At 47.1% G+C, this 25,365-nt stretch overlaps 1 protein-coding gene across 1 annotated transcript; it reads right to left on the bottom strand.

Annotated features, from left to right (window-relative positions):
• Positions 1-450: 450 nt before the first annotated feature.
• On the bottom strand, positions 451-22,305 carry PLEK2 (pleckstrin 2). The gene is made up of 9 exons (XM_070377678.1): positions 21,857-22,305; positions 9,397-9,561; positions 7,415-7,596; positions 5,786-5,877; positions 5,296-5,483; positions 4,972-5,073; positions 4,593-4,676; positions 2,409-2,487; positions 451-1,649 (listed from the first exon to the last, which is right to left on the bottom strand). Exons 1-9 carry the CDS (start codon positions 22,190-22,192, stop codon positions 1,522-1,524), a joined length of 1,356 nt encoding a protein of 451 aa, XP_070233779.1. The 5' UTR covers positions 22,193-22,305; the 3' UTR covers positions 451-1,521.
• Positions 22,306-25,365: the final 3,060 nt, after the last annotated feature.

Below are 25,365 nucleotides of genomic sequence, written 5' to 3'. Positions count from 1 at the left end.
GCCGGAAAAATACAAATATCCAAATGATCTTTCATGTTTTCTAGTAAAACAAGACAAGCCAGTACTTGAGGATAATGCTTAAAAACTTAGTGGAAACCCACAGACGGCCTTGCTTGACCTAGTTAACTTCCACAGTAAAAGCAATTTAAATGATTAGGAATTTAAAAAATTCAAGTGCTAGTACCCTTGGCAAGAACTGTCCCATGATTTGCCTCAAAGTAATAGTCAACTACTTTTCAACTCATGATACTGATACCTACCGTACAGAGTGGGGTGTAATTGTGCCAATTTACAATCAAGAAGCCATCAAACCAAATGCAGCTTAATTCAGATAAAAACCTATATTGATAGCAAAAAGCAATAAAAAAAAACTGAGGACACAGACCTTGGTGAGATGCCAAATGGAAAATGGTGCTTTAAAAGGCAGTCTCTTACAATGTAAGGAATAAAGTAAAACCTCATTAGCTTGGAATTCCTGATCTGAATGATCAGGTATTCTAGACAAGATCAAGAAAAGATAGTTCAAACTATTGAATGAACTTTTACTTAAGCACTTTGGAGGTGTTCACGCCCCTTAAATGTAAGTTACATATCTATTCATTGAAGGAAGTCTAAGCAGTTGTACTGGCAGATTACTGTATTAAGCTTGAAAGTAATAAAAATGTTTTTAAAGACACTGTATGATACAGACTTTTCACTACTTCAGATTAACCTAACTGATGAACCTTCTTGGTACCTATTTGTCTCCATTAATCTTCATTCTAAAACCAAAATTTCATGCTTTGATTTAATTCTCCCATTGACATCTTTATCTCCTTTAGAAAGCTCCTGCTCTGCATCTTTCCAAACAACTTTTTTCTTTTTTCACAGAAAAGCTGTAATTTTACTTTTATGTATGTGACTAATCCAACTGAGTCCATGATTTCTTTTCTGCAATGTGTAATACTTATGAAGGCTTCTTTTTCAAAACAAAACAATATTTCGTTCAAGATTTTGCCCCATCCATACTTTGAAGATGAGGCTTTAAGCTCACTTGAGATGTTTTTATAATCAGCTTGCCTAATAATTCTTACAGCCTTAAGCATGAAAAACCTTTGAAAACTGAAACTTTGTATAGGAATTCTAATAGCCAGTAACAAGTGTCAATTTTTATTCATTCCAAAGGCGTTAAGAGGTCCTGACAGCATTTCTGAGAGCTCCATCATGAGGGTATAGTGTTTTGTTCAGTATTACATGGCCAGTTAGTGTGACAAGGGAGACCTACTTTGGTACCCAAGGAATGGCTGGTTGTGATCATGGGCAAAAGTCAAGGTGCTGACAGGGCTGCTTCAGCACTTACAGGTTAAATGAAGGTGGGGAAGGCAATAGCACCACTGCCAACGTTAAGCAACTCCACCAATCTCACTCCAAAGCAGTACAAAATATAAAAAGTTAAAAATCTTAACATACTCCCATTGTCCAGGAAATCCTGTGTCATCTGGTAAGAGGGAGGAATCTCAGTCCCATTCCCTCAGGTCCTTGTCACGTTAGCTTCTTGATAGCTTCAATCCAGTCTGAACGCTCAGCCTTGCTGCTGGCCTGGATATAATAGTGGATGTCATCCTTAGTAATCACTTTGAAGAGGTTTCCCTGGACGTTCCCTTTAACCCCTAGGCAGGAAGAAAAAAAAGATGAGTGAATATCCATGTCTGCTTTCAGCTGGGAACAGCTGAAAGTCACTGAGACGGACAAAAACACATAATGAAGTATTTCTTAGTACAAGTGTGCATATATGGTTAGGAAATCCCACCAGAGGCATGCTTTCCTGTTTGCCTCCCATCCATCCCCTCTCCCTCATCTGTGCCTTAAGGCCTGCTAGTTTTATGTCTGAACGTTCTTGGAAGACCTCTTGGCCTGCCCTCTATGATAACCATAGGTCTGCAGTCTCACTCACATCAAAAAAGTCTAGTAGGTTTATGTTAAAAGCATGGACAGATGTGGGATTTGACTGAAATTGTTTAATTTCTTTGAACCTCAATCTTCCCATCCATAAGTTGAGAATAATACTACCTTCCTTAGCTGTCTAGTGTGAAATTAGCACGATAACAGATATTAAACTGTGTTGTCAATCTTTAAACACTATTGTAAGCTATTGTTCTTAGGTGGAAGCTTATGGGCCAGTAAGCACAGAAAAGGAAGGGAAAGAATATTAAAGATGAGAATTATTTAGTTGTGTTGTTAAAACACTAAGAATACCCCACGTGCCCTTTCTCTGATTTTGAAATTGGCTTCAGAATTCACACCATTCACTGTCTCACTGAGAAAGCCCCTACTCAGTCCCCACAGCTTCGTCCATCATCAGCAGAGCATTACTGAGAGAGCAGGAGGGAGGACCCTGAGATGAGGATGGGGCCAAAGTTGCCCCTTACCAGTGGGAACGCCATTATCCTCCAGAGCTGACACCAGGGAGCCACGAAGAGAAAACCCACCCACTGGCCGGTTCTCTTCCTGCAAAGGAAAGGAGAGCTGATTAGGGACTGTGTGAAGGCACGGAACTCTTATTAAAGAGACAGAAATAACTGGGCCACATTACCTGTCTCCTGAGAAACCTGAATGCAAGTCAAGAGGCAACAGTTAGAACCTTACATGGAACAACTGGTGCAAACTTGGGAAAAGGAGGACGTCAAGGATGGATATTGTCACTCTGTTTATTTAACTTATATGCAGAAATGCCAGATTGGATGAATCACAAGCTGGAATCAAGATTGCCAGGAGAAATATCAACAACTTCAGATATGCAGATGACACTACTCTAATGGCAAAAAGCCATTTAGAGGAATTAAAGAACCTCTTAATGAGGCTGAAAGAGGAGAGTGGCTTAAAACTGAACATTCAAAAAACTAAGATCATGGCATCTGGTCCCATCACTTCATGGCAAATAGATAGGGGAAAAGTAGAACCTGGGACAGATTTTCTTTTCTTGGGCTCCAAAATCACTGCAGACAGTGACTGCAGCCATGAAATTAAAAGATGCTTGCTCCTTGGAAGGAAAGCTATGACAAATCTAGACAGCATATTAAAAAACAGAGACATCACTTTGCAGGTCTGTATAGTCAAAGCTGTGGGCTTCCCTAGTGGCTCAGATGGTAAAGCATCTGTCTGCAATGCAGGAGACCCGGGTTCGATCCCTGGGTTGGGATGATCCCCTGGAGAAGGAAATAGCAGCCCACTCCAGTATTCTTGCCTGGAAAATTCCAAGGACCGTGGAATCCATGGGGTCGCAAAGAGTTGGACACAACTGAGCGACTTCACTTTCACTTTCATAGTCAAAGCTATGGTTTTTCCAGTAGTCATGAACAGATGTGAGAGTTGGACCATAAATAAGGCTGAGCACTGAAGAACTGAATCTTTTGAATTGTGGTGCTGGAGAAGACTCTTGAGAGTACCTTGGACTGCAAGGAGATCAAACCAGTCAATCCTAAAGGAAATCAATCCTAAATAATTTATTGGAAGGACTAGGCTGAAGCTGGAGCTCCAATAATTTGGCCACCTGCTGTGAAGAACTGACTTATTGGAAAAGACCCTGATGCTGGGAAAGATTGAGGGCAGGAGACGAATCAGGAGACAGAGGATGAGATAGTTTGATAGCATCACCAACTCAACGGACATGAGTTTGAGCAAACTTTGGGAGATGATGAAGGACAGGGAAGGCTTGTGTGCTGCAGTCCACGGGGTCACAAAGAGTTGGACAGGACTGAGCGACGGACCAAAAACAACAGAAGAATCATGCTCTCATCATACCACCCTCAGCCTACTAAAGAATTAGTCCGTGAGAGTCGTTTGTAACAGAAGATGAGGCTGCACTTGGACATCCCATGGCAAGTTATCTGCATGAGTGAGGAAGTTTGAGCTTCATTTCACAGCCAGTCACATCAGCACCACGCCCCTCCCTGCCCCTTAGCCCTCCCTGTGGTCTAGCAGGGTCCCCAGGGGCTCCTTCAAGCTCTCTCATGTTCTTGGCTTAGGGTTGGGTTCCTGACTGAATGCACACTCTTCATTATTTCAAAAAACAAATGAAAATCTACCAAGACAAGGCTGAACAGGCTGACTAAAAGGCCATGTTTCTGTTCTTTTGATTGGAATTAAATCAACTGAGCATGCAGTAATACTTATTATCTGAAACTCAGAATTATGGCTTAAATATTAAATGGTAAAAGAAACCTTTCAAAACATTGGTGGGGACAAGAGGATGAGGGGGCAGAATTCACGGCCTCTTTGGGTGGAAACGGGTGAAAAGAGGCTGGAAAGCACCAGTCAGGAGTCTCTTCATCAGCTCAGCTCCCCCTTCGTAGGCACACAGCCAGCTTTGGAGGAACTGAAAGATGTGTTTCCTCCCAAAACAATGAAGATATCCACTGAGCAGGATCAACTGAGCAGGCGACGATGTGATGAAAGAAAAGAGAGGTCAGACTGGGAGGAGCAGTTTGCAACTTGTGGAAGGAAAGGCATTGTGGGTGGAAGTTATGGTAGGGAGGCTGGGAGGAAGGCTGGAGGTGGAACCACCCCAGCTCTGCTGGGGAGAGACATGTCTGGAAGCTCGACAAGGTACTCACTTTGGAAGGGTCGTAGTAATGCAGAAAAGCCGGGTCCTTCCTCAGAACAAAGCGCCGCACCTTCCAGTTTTTCCTCTTGTGCCCCTGAGGCAAAGAAAGGATGTAAGGCTCGTGGGTGACAGCTTGTAGTCACATCCTCCCGCCTTCACGCCTCTAACGCCTTAGGCCTGCTTGTCTGGGACTCCTATGGGCACGGACATGTGCCGGCCCTTTGCTTTGGCTCCCTTGTGGCCACCACCGGACCCTGACTTAGCAGATGCTGCTGACAACTAGTGCCCTCTGGAGTCTCAGCCCTTCCCACCCTTTGTGGGGGTTCCTGCCTCCCCAGAGGTTCAGGACTGTCCACCTCCTCCCGGCTCCAAGGCGGGCTGTACCATACCTGCTTGGCCAGATAGCCTTGCTTCACCACAGTGCCACTTAACTCCATGGTGCTGAGACTGATTTCTTCCTTGGGACTTATCTTCTTCTTGCAGCTCTCAGCCTGGTAGGAAGGAGAGACAAGGACTCTTGTTACCAACACATCCCAGCTCCAGGCTGGGGAAGCTCCCACAGGGGAAAGGAAACTCCCACTCCACCTGGAGGTGAAGCTGTACCCCCTCCCCGAGCCCTAGGCCTCTCCCCGCTGACCGTGGACCCTTGGCCCACACTTTGTGGCCTCTTCCTCTCTGCTCCCATGCCAAGAGGAAGCCAGGCCCTCACTTACGAATGTGTACAGGGCCGTGGAGTCATCCAGGAACTGCTCAGACAGATCCCCCGAGCGAATGGCTCCCATGCTTCGGGTGCCTACTGGCCGAAGGAAGTTCTCCTCCATGAGCACCGAGGCCAGCGTCACAGCCTCCAGACGGCTGGCTGCAAAGCCGTTGGAGAGGAGCCAGTCCACCAGGGAGGAGCCTGCAGCGGGGCAAGGGCAGCACCCGTCAAAACGACAGGCTCCAGACCAGCTTCCTCAGGGGTGCCTGGCTGTGACCTCATTGACCTTGACCCCTGGGGCAGCCTTGGAACAGCCTTGGGGCTCGGCCCTGGAGCAGACCAAACACCAACCTGCTGCCCAGGGCTGTGGCCACACCCACCTCTCAGGCTGGCCCGTTGGCTGCCAGGCAACTCAGGGCTCACCACTGAGTCCCAGGTCACCAAGCCCCAGGTCTCCAGTCCCTGGCCCAGCCCCGGGGGTGGGGTAGGGGTCAGGGGCTCACCTATGAAGGTCTTTTTGTAGGTGCTTCCCTGCTCCATGTTGGGGCTTGGTCGGATTCCGCAGCTACTGTCGCGCATCTTGTCCACGATGCGACTACACGGAAAGAAGGCAAAAGAGAGGAGACCCTCATCACATTGACAGGAATGAGGGTGGGTCCATGAGCCACTGCTGAGGGTATAAAGCACGTGGCAAGTGGCATAATACACATCGCGGAGAAAGAGGGGTATTCTGTTATGCATCAGAATTTGAGAGGTGGGATTGGGGAACATTTCTTCTTGTTCATCTAAATGTTCTAATACTTCTATGCTAGACAGGTATTCTGTCTAGCATAGAAGTATTAATTAAGTCACAGCTTAATTTAAAAACAAAAGAATTATCTATGATCTGCTGTATAAAGTCCAAACTCCTCCAGCTACTTCTCAAAAGTCACCCATCACTTGAACCCACTTTCATCTGCTGTTGGTCCTCCCTGCACTCACCATGGGTTAGCCACGCCCTGGGCACATATGATGCTTTCGAACTGTGGGGCTGGAGAAGACTCTTGAGAGTCCCTCGGACAGCAAGGAGACCAAACCAGGCAATTCTAAAGGAAATCAACCCTGAATATTCATTGGAAGGACTGATGCTGAAGCTCTAGCACTTTGGCCACCTGATACAAAGAGCTGACTCACTGGAAAAGACCTTGATGCTGGGAAAGACTGAGGGGAAGGAGAAGAGGGCAACAGGGGATGAGATGGTTGGATGGCATCACTGATACAATGTACATGAACTAGGGCAAACTCTAGGAGATGGCGAGGAACAGGGCGGCCTGCAGTCCATGGGGTCGCAAAGAGTCAGATGCGACTTAGCGACTGAACAACAAAGATGAACAATCAAGATTCCAGAGCCTGGTATGGAGGTTTTGGTGAGCCTGGTATGGAGGTTTTTGGTAAGCCTGGGAAGTTCTGCTTCCTGCAAGGTTAGTGGGCATTTCCTGCAGATGCGTGGATATAACAATTTCCATGAAGGGAATTCCTTTCATCCTTCCCTACTTTATAGTATCACTGCCACCACTGACCTGCTTTCCTTCTGTTCTGTGGGACAATCCCTGCCACCAATGGCAGACCTTTTCTTATTGTCTATGTAGGTACTTGGGCTGGAAAGCCCCTGAGATGAGACTTTGTTTATGCCCATCTGCATGAGCACCTAGAGCGATGTACGGCATGCAGCAGGCACTCAGCAACTATTTCTTAAAAGAGTGAATGGATGGATGGATGAAGAATCCCACAGAATAAGAATGCAGCTCTTAACAGAACACATGTTCTTGCCACCAGGCTGCAAACAAGACTAATGACTTGGTGAGTGGAGATTCCTGGGGAGCTGTTTTTATAGCCCTGAGCATCCCGGTTGACACTGAAGGGAGGGGGTCAAGACACTGAGGTGGGCAGGAGCAGCAGGGACCCCAAGAAGTTACCAGAGCAGGCTGGCAGGGCCACTCCCACATAGGGAAAACAATGTAAGCAGGCCCTGGAGCACAGTTGCAGCACCAGCCAGGCCTATGTAGCAGCCACAGAGGTCCCCTCCCTGAGCCAAGCAGACAGCAGAGGCTGCAGCAAAGCCAGGGAGGGCGAGGGCAGGGCCGGGCACTCACTGCAAGCTGATGTGAGGGGGCAGCTTGAAGGAGTTCTTCAGCAGGTGAAGCTGTTGGACCTTCCCCGGCTGCCCCGCGTGGATGGCTCCTGTTATCTCGAAGGCCCAGGCGTCCCTCTCCTCTCGAGAACAGGCCTCCAGGAAGTACTCCGTGGATGTTTGAGTTTTCAGCTTAATGAGGAGCTGTGGGAAGAGACAGCCAGTCAGACCAGGCTGAGAGGGAGAGAGAAAGCTGGCTGGGCAGCAAAAATGACGGAACCGAAGCAGATCTGGGAGACCACGTGATCCAGTGACTGCCCAATGCCTCACCCCTCAACTGCGTCCCAGCTGCTGGGCGTTTAAAGATTCCCTTGTACACCATCAGTGACAGAGAGTTCACCACCTTGGCCCCTTTGGATAGACTAATTAGAGCAGAGTCTGCTTCCTGAGGCCTTGGTCTCTCTGCTCCTGATTCTGCCTTCTCGATTAAGCTCACTTCTTATGAGAGTCCCTGTGCTAAAGAGGGAAACACACAGGCTTCCAGGTGAGACTGAGCTAGAGCCGTAGCTACGGTCGCTTAGGCACATTATAGGACCCACTGAGCCTCTCAATGCCTTCCTCTGTCCTCTGAGGCTATTAACGCTTACCCTGAAGGAACTCAGTTCTGCTCCTTTTGATCATCTTCTTTTTTATTTATTTTTTTAAACGTATTTATTTTTAATTGAAGGATAATGGCTTTACAGTAGCTCAGTTGGTAAAGAATCTGCCTGCAATGCAGGAGACCCAGGTTCAATCCCTGGGTCACAAAGATCCCCTGGAGGAGGAGATGGCAACCCATTCCAGTATTCTTGCCTGGAGAATCCCATGGACAGAGGAGCCTGGCAGGCTACAGTCTATGGGATCACAAGAGTCGGACATGACTTAGCAACTGAACTATTGTGTTGGTTTCTGCCAACATCTACATCAATCAGCCATAGTATACCTGTGTCCCCTCCCTCTTGAACCTCCCTCCTATCTCCCTCTCCATCCCACCCCTCTAGGTTGTTACAGAGCCCCAGTCTGAGCTCCCTGAGTCATACAGCAAATTCCCCTTGGCTATTTTACATATGGTAATGTAAGTTTCCATATCACTCTCTCCATACACCCCACCCTCTCCTTCCTCAACCCCCCATCCTGCCCCCATGTCTGTAAGTCGGTTCTCTATGTCTACGCCTGATCTTCTTCTTGGTTGGGTCTAATCATCCCAAGTCTTTCACACATTCTTCATATAATATGGTTTAAACTTTCTCAACCAGTTCATGCCCGAATCTCCATCCATCCCAAAGTTGTACCTGAGCCAGACGGCTTGTAAGGGCATCTTCCTCCTTTTCAGCAAGACAGTGTTCTCTGTGGCCAATAATATCTGTACCAACATTTGGAACTGTTTTTCAATTAACCACTTGCTTTCATAACAAGATCATTAACTGAAAGAACCAATCTTACAATTTTCTTCCTTGACTTCTCCAAGCCTAGCCAATTTCTTGGCACTTACTGAGCCCTCAGTAAATGATTAATTCCGATTCTTTTCTGATGGTAGATGGTAAATGATTAACTCAGGTTCCTTTTAGGGTTGAGCTGCTCCTGACTTTTGGAACACGTACCCCCTGGGGGATGAAAGCCATCCTATTGAACCTGAAGTAGCAGTAACTACTCACATCTGTGTGGTACCTCCTAGGCTACAAATGTTTTGACCCACCATTACCTTCATGATCTTCATCATAGCTGTGAGCAACAGTCAGGTGTCATTACATTATCCAAGTTTATAGACGAGGAACTTAGGCTCAGAGAGGTTCAATTACCTGCCCAAGGTCACGTGCCTGGTATGTGGTGCAGCCAGGATTTGAGTCTAGGTTTTTCAGTAACTCGGCTCTTACCATGACTCATACCACCTTTGGCTAAGAGGCCAGGGAAGGGGGTGGTCCAGGGAGTGGGAGGGAGGCGCTGGGAAGAAGGGCCTTCACTTACCGGTCGGTTTTCATACTCCAGGCAGGGGCAGGTGATGGTGCAGCCATCCAGAAGGATGCGGCCCTTGGGAGGGGTCACTTTCCGACCCCCCTCGAACTTGTAGTATAGCAGCGTGTTCTGCCGAAGAATGAACCACCGTGCTTTCCAGTTGTGGACAATGTGACCCTGAGGACAGACAGGAGAGCCCTGAGGTGAGGTGGCCGAGGGGACGACCTGGTCATAGGGAGAGGAGTCTCATTGCACAGGTGGTCAGACTGTGCCATGGGATCAACTCTCCAATAAGGAGATAACGCTCTGTCTCTCTTGCTTAGCTTAATTTTATTTTTTAATTTTGAAATAATTTTAATTCAGAGAAAAGCTGAAGACAAGCATAAAACTTTTTTACAAAAAAAAACTTTTACAAAACCATTTAAGAATTAGTTTTTAACATGATGCTCCATATATTAATATTGATGCTTCTCAATATTTTATTGTCTCCTACCAAAAAATAAAAAGTATTTCCAACATAACCACAATACAATCATCAACATTAGGAAATTTACATAAATATGTTATTTTCCTCTGTTCCATAAACTCCACTCAAGTTTCACCAATTATCCCAATAATGTCCTTAAGAGCCAAAAGATCCTGTTCTAAATTATATGTTTATTTTCATTTTCATGAAGAAATTGTGAGCTTTGGATCTCTTTGTCATCTCTTTTGAGTATGTAACAATTGGTGTTGACTTGCTAGTTCCCATTTGTTCTTTTTTTCTATGGTTATAAGCCTTGAAAGAAACTGCAAAATACACAGAAGAAAAGATCCTAGGGACTTCCCTGATGGTCCAGTGGCTAAGACTCCGAGCTCTCAGTGTAGGAGGCGTGGGTTCCATCCCTGGTCTGGGAACTAGATCCCACACGCAGCAACTAAGAGTTCACCCACTGCAACTAAAGATCCTACATGCCTCAACAAGGACCCAGCACAGCCAAATACATAAACAAGAGAGAGATCCTATTAATACCTTGCATTTCCTTTGTCTTTTTCCCTTTTAGTTTTTTTTTAACCAAGAGCATATTACGAATAGTTTTATTTTCCAGTCTTTCTTTTGTTGACTTTGCCAAGCATCTTCTCACACCATTCAGTTCAGTTCAGTTCAGTCGCTCAGTCGTGTCCGACTCTTTGCGACCCCATGAATTGCAGCATGCCAGGCCTCCCTGTCCATCACCAACTCCCGGAGTTCACTCAGACTCAACATGTCTTTTAATGACCAACAAGTGGATCTTTGCGACCCCATGAATCGCAGCATGCCAGGCCTCCCTGTCCATCACCAACTCCCGGAGTTCACTCATATTCAACACGTCTTTTAATGACCAACAAGTGTATGTATCATCTCCTTGCCCATCTCCTGTTGTTTGCAAGTGAGGTTTCTTTTTTTTTCTTTTAACTATTATAAACAACTCCATAATGAATATCCTTGCACATAAGTTTTGATCTGCATCTCTAATTTTTTCCCCTTAGGATATATCCCCCCTCCAAAATGTTACTAGTTGAGGGATATGGGGAATTTGTAAAGTGAAGCCACAAATTAAGAACTCTAACCATCTTACCTAACCTGGTGTGACAGACCTAAAAGGCAGGGGAGCCTGTGGGGCTCTCAGATGGGTCATGGAGCCAGTGGACAAAACAGGCAGGTGAAGACAGAGAGTCTGTTTCTAGAACAGACCAGTGGATGGGGGAATGTCTGCTGAAGAATCAGAATGGAATAGCTTTGTACACGCTCATGAAAGTGACTTTCTTGGCATATTTCCCAGAGCAGAGCCCAATTAGGGCTGGATTCTAACCAAGAGAGATGCACTTTATTTGAATCAGAGACTGTCCGCAATTACTGGTTTCCTGACCCAGCCCTGATTCATTTCCAAGGCCCCTTCAGTTGTCACATGTGTGATGCTGCAATTCTGTTTCATGCTCAGCAGGTATGCACTGAGTGTTAGGGAACTGGAAATTGTTGAAGGGGTTGACTGTGTGAGCACTGGTCTAAGCCAAACAGAACTTACTGTGGCAACTAAGGATGGCATATATATAGGCTTTCCTGGTGGCTCAAATGGTAAAGAATCTGCCTGCAATGCAGGAGACCTGGGTTCAGTCCCTGGGTAGGGAAGATCCCCTGGAGAAGAGAATAGTTACTCACTCCAGTATTCTTGCCTGGAGAATCCCATGGACAGAGGAGCATGGCAGGCTAGACTCCATGGGGTCACAAATAGTCAAATACAACTGAGTGACTAACTCTTTCACTTTTCCATATACATACATATTTAATTGGAATATTAAATATATATTTATACAAATATTTACACATCTATATATATTAAATATTTATATCTATATATATTTAATTGTCACCCTGCTTATTTAACTTATATGCAGAGTACATCATGAAAAATGCTGGGCTGGATGAAGCACAAGCTGGAATCAAGATTGCCAGGAGAAATATCAATAACCTCAGATATGCAGATGACACCATCCTTATGGCAGAAAGTGAAGAACTAAAGAGCCTCTTGATGAAAGTGAAAAAGTTGGCTTAAAACTCAACATTCAAAAAACTAAGATCATGGCATCTGGTCCCATCACTTCATGGCAAATAGATGGGGAAATAATGGAAACAGTGAGAGACTTTATTTTGGGGGTCTCCAAAACCACTGTAGATGGTGACTGCAGCCAAGAAATTAAAAGACACTTGCTCCTTGGAAGAAAAGCTATGACAAACCTAGACAACATATTAAAAGGCAGAGGCATCAATTTGCCAACAAAGTCCATCTAGTCAAGATGGTTTTTCCAGTAGTCATGTATGGATATGAGAGTCGGACTATACAGAAAGCTGAGTGCCAAGAATTGATGCTTTTAAACTGTGGTGTTGGAGAAGACTCTTGAGAGTCCCTTGGACTGGAGGAGATCAAACCAGTCAATCCTGAAGGAAATCAGTCCTGAATATTCATTGGAAGGACTGATGCTGAAGCTGAAGCTCCAAAACTTTGGCCACCTGATGCAAAGAGCTGACTCATTGGAAAAGACCCTGATGCTGGGAAAGACTAAAGGAAGGAGGAGAAGGGGATGACAGAGGATGAGATGGTTGGACGTTATCATCTACTCAATGGACATGAGTTTGAGTAAGCTTTGGGAGTTGGTGGTGGACGGGAAGCCTGGTGTGCTGAAAAGAGTCAGACACGACTGAGTGACTGAATTGGAATATAATTGCTTTACAAAGTTGTGCTAATTTCTGTTGTACAATGAAGTGAATCAGCCACATGCATACATATATCCCCTTCCTCTTGAGCCTCCCTCCTACCCTAAATATGACTTTTAACAGTTAATCTGACAAGAGTTTACTAATATGTCTAAGTGTCATTACATTATATGGTACGTGAGCTGGGCCCATGAGAGGACAGATATGTCAAGCTGAATTTTACAGTTTTGCTCTCTTCACTCTATCCTGTACCAAGAATCCACGTTACACAATGGCGGATGGCTTTTCTTGACACAAGCTGACGTGCTTAAAGAAATGAAAAAGATTTGCTCTAACTCCTCAGCAATGAGGATCCTGTACTGCTCTCCACATGGCCCAGACTCGGGTCTCCTTGCTCGATGAGCCCCTGCTGAGGGGGTTCAAGTGCAGCATTAGCAGTAAAGGCAGTGAACTGCCAGCACACAGGTGTAGCTGGTGCAGAGAGAGGAGACTGCCGTCTAAGCTGACGGCATGGGGGCCAGTGTAAGGTGAAGGAGAGGAGGCGAAATAACCTTAAAACATAGGCATTCTGGGCTGCATTATGCCCTTCTCCCAAATTCATAGTTGACGCCCCAACCACTCCCCCACCTCTACCTTGTGCTGTGCTTAGTCACTGAGTCATGCCTGACTCTTTGCGACCGCATGGACTGTAGCCTGCCAGACTCCTCTGTCCATGAGGATTCTCCAGGCAAGAACACTGGAGTGCATTGCCAGGCCCTCCTCCAGGGGATCTTCCCAACCCAGGGATTGAATGCAGGTCTCCCACATTGCAGGCGGATTCTTTACCACCTAAGCCACCAAGGAAGCCCAACAATACTGGAGTGGGTAGCCTATCCCTTCTCCAGGGGATCTTCTTGACCCAAGAATCACCACTACCTTAGAATGTGACTGTATTTGAAGAGAAGGTCTTTAAGGTGATTAGGTTAAATGGGGCCATTGTGTGCGTGCTAAGTCACTTCAGTTCTTTCCAACTCTTTGCCATGCTATGGACTGTAGCCCACCAGGCTCCCCTGGGATTCTCCAGGCAAGAATACTGGAGTGGGTTGCCATACCCTCCTCCAGGGGAATCTTCCCCATCCAGGGATTGAACCTGCTTCTCCTATGTCTCCTGCATTGGCAGATGGGTTCTTTACCACTAGCACCTCCTGGGAAGCCCAGATGAGGCCATTACCTGGGTCTTAATCCAATCTGACTGGGGGCCTCATGAGAAGAGGAAATTTGGACATACAGATGTCAGGGAGGCCTGCACACAGAGCAAAGACCATGTGAGCACACAGCCAGAGGTGCCACGCATGGGCGAGCTGAGGAGATGGCCTAAGGAAACCAAACCTTCGACACTTTAAACCTCAGACTCCAGCCTCCAAAACTGTGAGAAAATAAATCTCTGTTGCTTAGGCGATCCCATCCGTGTCTTTTGTTACCGGAGCCCTCATAAACTAAAACAACAGAGAAGAAGAAAGGGGCCTGGAGACGTTAGGGAGAAACATGAAACCAACAGATGTTGAGCAGAACAAACTAATACACAGATAAGGCTACATTTCCTGGACGAAACGCTACATTTCCCAGAATTTCTGGCATGAGGGGAACAGGGAGGTGGCTAGTGGCTGCCAGGCCTGCGCATGGGGCACTGATGCGTGTTTGGCAGCCACCAAGGTGGTGGAAGGACGGGGTCTTCTGACACCCAGTCCCCAGAGTTATCAGGAACACGTGACAAACAGCGGCGGCAGGATGTTTCCACTAGAGATGCCTCCTGGTGCTGTGGGGTATTTCTGTCTGGCTGCATTGTCCTTGGCTGTATGGCACTTGGTCCTCCCAAATATATCCAACTTACCCTTCTGTTCAAACTTGCTAGAGAGCACTGCGTTATGAGCCACTAAGAATCCAGTCTGACAGCAAAGGAGAGCAGTCTGAGAAAGGCTGAGATGGCCTCACTTTGGAGGTAGAGCACTTGAAGCAGCTGGTGACCTCACTGTGGCCGGAGGGGAGTCCCTAAAGACTTTTAAGCAGAATGATGACAAGCTTAGGTGCTCATGTTAAAAAAAAATCACCTGACTGCACTACGGCAGAACCCCTGAATTAAGTTCAGCCAGACGGGAGTGGGCAGCTCAGCTAGAGGTTCCTGTTGCTGCTGTGTCATTTCAGTCATGTCTGACTCTGTGCGACCCCATAGACGGCAGCCCACTACGCTCCCCCATCCCTGGGATTCTCCAGGCAAGAACACTGGAGTGGGTTGCCATTTCCTCCTCCAATGCATGAAAGTGAAAAGAGAAAGTGAAGTCGCTCAGTCGTGTCCGACTCCTAGCGACCCCATGGACTGCAGCCTACCAGGCTCCTCACCCATGGGATTTTCCAGGCAAGAGTACTGGAGTGGGTTGCCATTGCCTTCTCCAGAGGTTCCTGTAATAACCCACAAAACAGGAAATATCCCAGCTCTACAGATAAGCTACATCATACTGAGAGGGTATAAGAGACTGACCCAAAGTCAGCAGGTAAAGGGTGTTAAAAACCAAAAATACACTGGTTATAGTGGGAAAAGAACCCAGGCCTCCCTTCACCTGGGCATCTTCTACCTTCTCCAGGCTCCTTGTCTGTAAGCAGCTGGCGGGGATGAGAGGTCATTTGGACCATGAATGGCTTAGCACCCTGTTAGGTGGAAGGAAAGTCCATAAGATGGGATGTAACCCTAGGACTGGGCTTAGAAAGCACAGAGTTTTACAGCTGGAGGACCCTTTGAAAAAGTCTATATAATACTATGGGCTTCCCTGGTGGCTCAGATGGTAAAGAATCTAAACTCCCTAAGTCTCATAATGAGGAAACTGAGGCCTAGAAAGGTCTTGCCCAAGACCCTACAATCCTGAAGAAGCAGAGATGGTACTTACTATGGGTTGAATTATGTCCCTGCAAAAGACATGTTGAAGTCCTAAGCCGGGAGATCTGTGAGTGAGGTCTTATTTGGAAATCGGGTCTTTGCAGATGTAATCAGGTTAAGATGAAGTCATTCAGTTCAGTTCACTTCAGTTGCTCAGTCATGTCCCACTCTGTGACCCCATGGACTGCAGCACCCCAGGCTTCCCTGTCCATCACCAACTCCCAGAGCTTGCTCAAACTCATGTCCATCGAGTCGGTGATGCCATCCAACCGTCACATCCTCTGTCATCCCCTTCTCCTCCTGCCTTTGACTTTTCCCAGCATCAGGGTCTTTTCCAATGAGTCAGTTCTTCGTATCAGGTGGCCAAAGTATTGGAGCTTCAGCATCAGTCCTTGCAATGAATATTCAGGACTGATTTCCTTTAGGATTGACTAGTTTGATCTCCTTGCAGTCCAAGGGACTCTCAAGAGTCTTCTCCAACACCACAGTTCAAAAGTATCAATTCTTCAGTGCTCATCTTTCTTTATGGTCCGACTCTTATATCCATAAATGACTACTGGAAAAACCACAGCTTTGACTAGGCAGACCTTTGTTGGCAAAGTAATATCTCTGTTTTTTGACATGCTGTCTAGGTTTGTCATAGCTTTTCTTCCAAGGAGCAAGTGTCTTTTAATTTCATGGCTGCAGTCACCATCTGCGGTGATTTTGGAGTCCAAGAAAATAAAATCTGTCACTGTTTCCATTATTTCCCCATCTATTTGCCATGAAGTGATGGAACCAGATGCCATGATCTTCGTTGTTTGAATGTTGAGTTTTAAGCCAGTTTTTTCACTCTTCTTTTTCACTTTCATCAAGAGGCTTTTCAGTTCTTCTTCAGTTTCTGCCATAAGGGTGGTGTCACCTGCATATCTGAGGTTACTGATATTTCTCCTGGCAATCTTGATTCCAGCTTGTGCTTTATCCAGCCTGGCATTTCGCATGATGTACTCTATATATAAGTTAAATAAGCAGGGTGTCAATATACAGTCTTGACGTACTCCTTTCCCAGTTTGGAACTAGTCCGTTGTTCCATGTCCGGTTCTGTTGCTTCTTGACCTGCAATCAGATTTCTCAGGAGGCAGGTAAAGTGGTCTGGTATTCCCATCTCTTGAAGAATTTTGCACAGTTTGTTGTGATCCACACAGTCAAAGGCTTTGGCATAGTCAATAAAGCAGATGTTTTTCTGGAACTCTCTTGCTTTTTCTATAATCCAATGGATTTTGGCAATTTGAGTACCAGCTGAGCCACCAGGGAAGCCCCATACTAGATTAGGATGGCCCTAAAAACACTTATATAATTGGTTTCCTTATATGAAGAGGAAATTTTGGACACTGAAAGACACATGGGGAGAAGATGGTCATGTGATGATGGAGGCAGAGATTAGAGTGAAGCACCTACAAGCCAAGGAACACAAAAGAGAGCCTGTGTGAGATAATGCATACATGCGTGTGCACTCAATAGTGTCCAACTCTCTGCGACCCCGTGGACTGCAGCCTGCCAGGCTCCTCTGTCCAAGGGATTCTCCAGGCAAGAATACTGGAGTGGATTGCCATTTCCTATGTGAGATGACAGAAAATACATATATTTTTCTTTGCCCCCAGTTCTTGGTAGAGAGCTCCTGAACCCCTTGAAGTTTCTTGGGTGACAGGAGCATCTTTTGTGCTAATGAGGAAACTCTGGGTGGGCTTCTTGGTGAGGGCTGGCCACTGGAAAGACTGAGCCATGATTAGCAGCTTGGAATTTTTAGCCCCTCCCCCCCCACCATTCTCTTGAGAAAAGAAAAGAGCTGAAAGTGGCTTTGACAATTTGTCATGCTTACATGTGCCTCTATAAAATCCCAAAAATATGGGATTTGAAGAGTTTCTAGAAATTCACCCCAAGCAGAAGGTCACTGGAACCTCTGATCTGTGGTTGGTTACACAGTCAGAGCACAGGTGATAACTTGGGCTTCGGACTGGCATCTGAAGTGTGTGTGTGGCGGGTGGGGGAAGGCTGGGGAAGCAGCCTTGTGAGACTGCGCTGTTAACCCATGGGACCAGAGACTGCCTCTGGGTAGATGCGTCAGAACTGAGTTAAACCGTAGGACACACACGGGTGGTCACAGAGAATTGCTTGGTGTGGCGGAAACCTCCACACATTTGGTGACTAGAAGAGTCAGAAGTGAAGTAGTCTGTGTGAAAGTAAATGAGAGTCACAGGTGGAGAAAAACACAGCAGGTAAGAACTAAATTTTTCCTTACCTAGGAAGGAAAAATTGGTTTTTCCTTTACAGCCTGCAAATACCAGAATCAAAAGAGGCAAGGAAGGGCTCTCCCCTGCAGGCTTCGGAGGGAGCACGGTCCTGCTGACACTTCAAACAGACTTCTAGCCTTCGGAACTCCTTCTAGTCTTTTTTTCATCCAAGTAATTTTTCTTTTTCCTTTCTCGTACCATTTCTATTTTTACTCTTTGGACTATAATATGAAAAACATTTTTAACATCTGCATGACCACGTGCTATGCTAAAGTCGCTTCGGTCATGTTTGACTCTTTTTGACCCCATGGACTGTAGCACACCAGGAGCCTCCGTCCATGGGATTCTCTAGGCAAGAATACTGGAGTGGGTTGCCACGGCCTCCTCCAGCGGATCTTCCTGACACAGGGATCGAACCCACGTCTCTTACATCTCCTGCATTGGCAGAAGGGTTCTTTACCACTAGCACCACCTGGGAAGCCCTATGCTGCTGCTAAGTCACTTCAGTCGCGTCCAACTCTGTGCAACCCCATAGACGGCAGCCCACCAGTCTCTGCTGTTCCCGGGATTCTCCAGGCAAGAACACTGGAGTGGGTTGCCATTTCCTTCTCCAATGCATGAAAGTGAAAAGTGAAAGTGAAGTTGCTCAGTCGTGTCCAACTCTTCGCAACCCCATGGACTGCAACCTACCAGGCTCCTCCATCCATGGGATTTTCCAGGCAAGAGTACTGGAGTGGGGTGCCTTAGCTTCTCAGGGAAGCCCTGTGCATAACCATAATTCACTTGTAATCATTTGTTTATTTGAGGGGACATGTAGGTAGCCTCCAGGTTTTATTCTCTATCTAAATAACACTTTATTCCTAAAGCCTTTTAAAAAAAAAAATTATTTATTTATTTTTGGCTGTGGCGGGTCTTTGTTGTTCCATGACATGTGGGAACTTAGTTCCCCAATCAGGGATCAAACCCACATTCCCTGCATTGGAGGGCAGATCTTTCACCACTGGAGAAGTCCCATTCCTAAAGCTTTTATGGCCTTTCCTGGAGATTGAGTCCTACAGATGAAAGATCTAGGTTACAGCGTGTTGACATGGCCACGTCATTTTCTAAGAGTTGTAGGAGGTACAAGCCAGGCAGCCATGCCTGATGTGTTCCAGCCGCTTCTTTAAAGACAAGCAGCCCCACCCATGCAGACCTGCCCTCCTTCCTGGGCACCCTCCTTTAACACCAGGCTAAGTGAGCACCCTGCATTTTTGCCTGGAGCTTCGCTGTCTTTCTTGTCTGGGCTGGATTAAGAATCAAATCCATCTTGCCCCTGCCTGTCTCCTGCTTCGCCCTCACCGGTGATGACTGTTCTGTACTCTGGGTTGCCAGCTTGGGCCCCGCCCCACTTCTGTACCGTAAACCCTCTTCAACCTGTGGAATCCCACAGTCACAGTCCTGCAACTTCCCTGGTGGACACAGGGGCTGCTGCTGCCACCCAGGAGGAAAGGGGAAATAATGGGGGATGCGGGAAAGCCTGAGTGATCAGGAGGGAGGGACTGTTGGCAGGGGCAAGGGGCCCCATTCCTCACTTTGCAGGAAAGGGTGTGGCTTCCGCTTGCCTCGGGGTCAGGCTTCCAGCTCCAACTGCTCGTCTTTGGGTTTGGCTGGACAGCTCTAGGGATTTCAGTCTAGCCCGTCTGTGGGCTTTTGGGGTCAGACGAGTTGACTGTCCTCCCTTCTCTGTACCTTGGACTCCCTAAGGGGCCACGCTATACTGGCCTGTCTGGAAGAGAACTCACCTCCTCCCCTCCCTTCAACCCTCCCTTGACTCTGCATGGTGGTGGTGGTGGTGGTGGGAAATCACGTAAGGCAAGCCCCAGTAACGGGGATGCCCACAGGGGCCCATCTGAGAGGGTTTGTCTTCAACAGGCGCCTAGCAGGCTCAGTTATTCTACCAACCAACACCTTCAAGGAACTTTTCCTGCAGCTTCTCAGGTGAGGGAGAGAGGGACAGGGAACTTGGTGGGCAAGCCCCTGACAATCAACAATGCCCATCAAACCCCCCACCCATCTCCCTCACCTTAGAAGCCACAGGAAAAGTTCTCCAAAGGTGCTCTCTCTGGGGTGTGGCTGCCTCCACAAACCCTGAAGGACTAATCTATCATTTTAATCCCGGTGACACGAAACAGGCGTGGAATTCTGTACCTGCTTGTATCCAGTCTGACCCTTGATCCAGCACAGCCTCCTACACCTCCTCTGGCTCATAGTTTTGAGCAAACAACACACCTACCCTCCTATATCAAATAATGTGTAAAATAACATAACTATATTCCCTACTGACCTGAAAGAGACTTGGGACCTCAGGGTTGATCTGCTGGCCAGGGAAGGCCATGGGAGGGAGAGTCCCTTCACCCCTCTTCACCCATCCCCCTGCCAAAGCTGGAAACTCAGTAGAAGAGCCGGAAGGCTCATCCCCAGGTTTTATGCTCTGCTGTTAGGTTAGCATAGATGTTCAGTGTGAACATCAATGTTAAAAGAACTTTTCAAATCTAATTTCCCTCCTGTAGCTGCTTTTTCCTTCATTTTCTACCTTGGTCCCATATGCCTGGTTTTCCTCTGGACTCTTGCTTGCTGTGGGAAAAGCCGCATGTGGTGACGTGGAAGGAGTGAGGATGGAGACTGCTCAGAGACTGCTTGAATTTATGCTAGTGGGTATCTTCACCCCTCTCCTTTCCAGAATGGCTAAAACTTTTTATGCTTACCAAAGTGAAGGAAAAAACAAATTCTATTTATTTGCTATAAACTACGATAGATTCAGGGTTTCCATGGTGGTTCTGTGGTAAAGAATCCACCTGCCAATGCAGGAGATTCAGGTTTGATCCCTGGGTCAGGAAAATCCCTTGGAGTAGGAAACCGCAACCCATTCTAATATTCTCGCCTGGTAAATCCCATGGACAGAGGTTCCCAGTGAGCTGCAGTCCAGAGGGTTGCAAAAAAGTCGAATACGACTTAGGACTAAACAGCAACAGCAATAGCAATAACATGATAGATTCAACCACAAGTGAAACAGGATGATCTAAAGTACTTCAGCGTCAACTGTTCCATTTATATAATATTAATACTCATAAGGTAACCAGTCATCCCCCAGTATTTTCAACATGATCAGTAAAAACTATAGAATTTGGAAAGGCTGAACACCACATAGAAATGACATGTGACTGGATGGAAGTCTTGGAAAATAAAACTCCAGATTTGTGAAAAGAAACAATACAGCTGACCCCTAAACAACAGGGGATCCAGGGCAAAGACCCCTGAGCTGTTGAAAATTCACATGTAACTTTACAGCTGGCCCTCCGGGTTCTCTAAACAAGGGCTCAACCAACCACACAGCGACACGGGGCTCTGGGCAAGCGACCTCATCTTTCTGCCCCTCGGTTTCCTCATCTGTGATACAGGGATAATAATACCCACCCTGCAGTGGGCAGCCTGAGTGGCTTCGATCCTGCTCCATCACCCACTGGTCCAGATCCTGAGCAAGCTACTTAGCCTCTTTGAACTTCTTTTTCCCCTTTCAGAAAGGGCGGTAAGATGGGACCACCGACCTGTCGGACTGTTGGGAGGATTAAAAGAGACAGCGTCCAAGACTGGTGCACAGCAGAGGCTTAACAAACAAAGGCTTTCTCCTTGCTCACGGGTTATTGTGAAGAATACAGGAGATGATGCATTAATCGGACGAGCTTGGGGGACTACAGAACACCCTTCTGTTGTTTTAAGACATCATAGTTAAATCCTAGACACTTCGTATTTTAGTAAGTTGTTTTAAAGAAGCTGTCCTCCAAAGGGTAGCCGCCCGCCCGCACCCCACACGCGCTAGCCGAGCGGGATTCTCCTCCTTGCCCGTACCCCCAGCCCCTCTTTTCTAGCTAAAGCTCACCCCCAGCCACCGCCCACCCGGCTCTGTCCGCGACACGCGCGGCTCCGCCCAGAGGGTCCCCAGCCCGCCCGATCGCGGCTCAGGTAAGCCGGCGGCCGCCGCGCACCAGCCCCGGGCCGTGTCCGGAGAGGCTCCGGCACGCTCACCCTCTTGACGAGGAAGCCCTCCTTGAGCACGCCGTCCTCCATGGCGCCGTCCCGCGCCGCCCGCTCCTCCGTTCCCGCGGCGCCCAGGAAGCGCCTCCGACCCGGCGCGGCGCCGCCCCCTGGCCCGCGCCCAGAGCCCGAGGCCGCGGGGCGTCCCGGGCAGGAAGTCAGTCCAGGTCGGGATTTCCAACGTGCTGCCCCCACCGAAGGTGCCCTGAGGTCCGTGGTTAGTCCTCCAGTTGCTGAGCCTGCCAGCCGTTCGCGTCCCGCCCCGGCTGCCGCCATCCAGGTGCCCCCTGCGCGCTGGGCGCCTCTTACCCTTCCGTCTCTGCCCATCTGCCGCCACTCCCAGCCTTAACCAGGTGCCTGCCTCGCACCCAGTACATTGCTCTCGACTAATACTTAGGGAATCAAGCTGATCGGAAAGGATTTCAAGAATCTGGAGTCATCCCTGAGCTCTATAGAAATAGGGGATGGGAGAGTGGATGAGGTGCGCCAGGTTGGGAACAGGATCCTGGCCTCTGGTAGGCGCAGAGAAATGTTCCCATTAGCGAGGTCAAGGATTTAAGGAAGCAGGCACCATCTGCAGGGGCCCTCTGGCCCCATAATACCCCTCTCTGCCAAAAAGGCTGAAACTGAACTTTCCATGATTAGGGGCAAAATTTAAGGGAGAGCCAGGGAACCCAGTAATCTAGATAAATAAAAATTTAATGCAACATTCTAAAATATGTTAAGTGTTTTTGAAATTTTTAAAATAAAAATTAAGGCCAAAAAAATCCATGTTTAACAAAATGTCAAAAACAGGAAAGCATCCATAATACTGAACCCGTCCTTACGATGCTGTCCCTTTATCCATTGCTTGCCCCAGCATGAAGGGCCGGCCCTATTAGGACTGTTCATCCGGACAGGAAAAGACCCCAAATGCCTAAAAGGGAAGAGAAAGCTCTAGATTGGGAGAAGGTGCCCCTGGGTGCTTTTCAAAACTAACCAGGAGCCCACCCCCAAAGCACAGTGGGTGCCCCTGCCCTAGAAATGGCCCCCTTCAGCCTTCTGTACAGACTGACTTTGGGATCTCAGAGGAGTACAAAATGAAAGGGGCTTTCATTCCATTTCAGAATGAACATCAACTCCGCACCTACTGAAGCCAGACCTGTATTAAGTTCAGTTCAGTTTCTCAGTCATGTCCGACTCTTTGCAACCCCATGGACTGTGGCACACTAGGCTTCCCTGTCCATCACCAACTCCCAGAGTTTACTCAAACATGTCCACTGAGTCGGTAATGCCACCCAACCATCTCATCCTCTGTTGTTCCCTTCTCCTCCTGCCTTCAATCTTTCCCAGCATCAGGGTCTTTTCCAATGAGTCAGTTCTTGGCAACAGGTGGCCAAAGTTTTGGAGTTTCAGCTTCAGCATCAGTCCTTCCAAAGAAGATTCAGGACTGATTTCCTTTAGGATGGACTGGTTGGATCTTCTTGCTGTCCAAGTGACTCTCAAGAGTCTTCTCCAACACCACTGGGTTCTAATTAATGTCCAACACACCATAAGGTGAGTTTATTATCCCATTCTTTCCAGCCAAGGAAACTGAAACTTGAAGCAATTAAATAACTTACCCAAGGTCACACAAGCTTGGATTTTAACCCCAGGACAGTGTGAATGCTCTTGTTTCTCACGTCAAGAGCTGGGAAGAGGAGGAAAGAATAATCTGAGCTATGAAAACTTGCTGGATTCAAATCCAGGACATGAGAGATTGGAATGGGAAATTCTTATTCTTTTTGGCTCTGAAAGTGAAAGTGAATGTCACTCAGTCATGTCTGACTCTTTTTTTTTTTTTTTGTCTGACTCTTTAGGATCCCCTGGAGTATACTGTCTATGGAATTCTCCAGGACAGAATACTGGAGTGGGTAGCCTTTCCCTTCTCCATGGGATCTTCCCAACCCAGGAATCAAACCAGGGTCTTCTGCATTGCAGGAGGATTCTTTACCAAATGAATTATGAGGGAAGCCCTTTTGGCTCTAACTTTGGTCTATTACTCTCCTTCTTCCTCTCAGATGCTGGGGGGCAGCGAGTTGGCACAGAAGTTGTTTTGGCTTTACCCAGACACAACTTTCTGAGTCTTAGAAGAGTGGCATTTTCTTTGGCAAGAGGATTTCCTGAATGAGTTCACAAAAATGGGGAAGGGGGAAGGATTGGTTCTTTCTCCTGACAGTGTCCCTGCTAGGAGGGAGTTAAGGCCTCTGCATACTTAGAACCTGCTTCTTGTCCTAGAAAAGCCCCTGGTCCAGCCCACCCTGAGTCTGACTCACTGGACCCAGAGCCTGAGTCACACCGCTTCCTCCCCTGGCTGTGGTGGCTAAGCCACCAGTCTACCAAGGAACCACAGTGACATAAACCAGACTCAACCACAGGCAAGAGGAGGGAGACAGAAGAAGCAGACACACAGTGGCAAACAGCTGAGACTAGGGGAAGGAAGCAGGAAAGGGAAGGAAACTCAGGACAAAGGAACTTGTCTTATTGTTCCAAGGACTTTTCATTTCCCTCTCAGGTCCAGAGGCTGATGTGGAAGGGACCCTGACTCTCTTAAAAGGGCCAGCTAATGTTTGGAATGTGTAAGCTGTAGACAGCTCTAAGGTCAGTATTTGGGTGGAGGTTAATTCACAGTCTGATGCAAAATTCCACCATTAGAGACTCACTCATTTGGCTATAGCTAAGAATTCCACTGAAGGTCTTTCCTGGTGGCTAGGTGGTAAAGAATCCACCTGCCAATGCAGGAGACCTAGTTTTGATCCCCGGTCCCAGAAGATCCCACATGCCATGGAGCAAGTAAGCCCGTGCACCACAAATACTGAGCCTGTGCTCTAGAGCCCAGAAACCACAACTGCTGAGCCCACGTGCCGCAACTACTGAAGCCTGCACACTTAGAGCCCATGCTCTGCAACTGGAAAAGCCACCAAATTGAGAAGTTGCACACTGCAATGAAGACTAGGCCCCACTCACTGCAGCTAAAGAGAAGCCTGCACAGCAGTGAAGACCCAGAACAGCTGATAAATATTTTCTTAAAAAGAATTCCATTTAAGATACTTACAGTAGAAAAAGATAAATCATGGTGCTTATTCATGATGAATACCTTGACCCACTGAGTTTATTAAAATCACAGAATCAGAATCTAAGCCTTAAATCATCTCATCCAGTACTTTATTTTATAAATTACTTGTCCACGGTCCCACAGCCAGTTAGTGGCAAAGCCAAGACCAGAAAACAAGCTAACAAGACTTCCTCCCGACGCAAATGCAGGAGCACTTTCTCCAGCAGTGTCCACATCAAAGCAGACTGCAGTGAGGGATTAACTGCTGCAAAACCAGAAAAGACTTCAAACAATGTTTCCTAAGTTTATTTCTGATCATAAAAGTAATCTGTGCTCATTATAGAAAATGTAGAAAATACCAAAAAGAATAAAACCACTTAAATCCCATCACCTAAACAGGTGATGAGTATTTTTACATGCACGTATA

This window comes from Bos mutus, chromosome 10, assembly GCF_027580195.1.
Source record: "Bos mutus isolate GX-2022 chromosome 10, NWIPB_WYAK_1.1, whole genome shotgun sequence".
NCBI classification, from domain to species: Eukaryota; Metazoa; Chordata; class Mammalia; order Artiodactyla; family Bovidae; genus Bos; species Bos mutus.
Note: the sequence above shows the minus strand (reverse complement) of the source record. Positions and strands in the feature narration are given on the sequence as shown.

What these genes read in the sequence shown, in the direction of transcription:
- PLEK2 (XM_070377678.1), bottom strand. Translation starts at nt 22,192, where the DNA reads ATGGGCAGAGACGGAAGGGTAAGAGGCGCCCAGCGCGCAGGGGGCACC. An exon ending in CCCCCTCACATCAGCTTGCA is followed by an intron (nt 5,878 to 7,414) that starts GTGAGTGCCCGG and finishes CTTTCCGTGTAG; the next exon opens with TCGCATCGTGGACAAGATGC. An exon ending in ATTACTACGACCCTTCCAAA is followed by an intron (nt 2,488 to 4,592) that starts GTGAGTACCTTG and finishes TTTCCTTTGCAG; the next exon opens with GAAGAGAACCGGCCAGTGGG.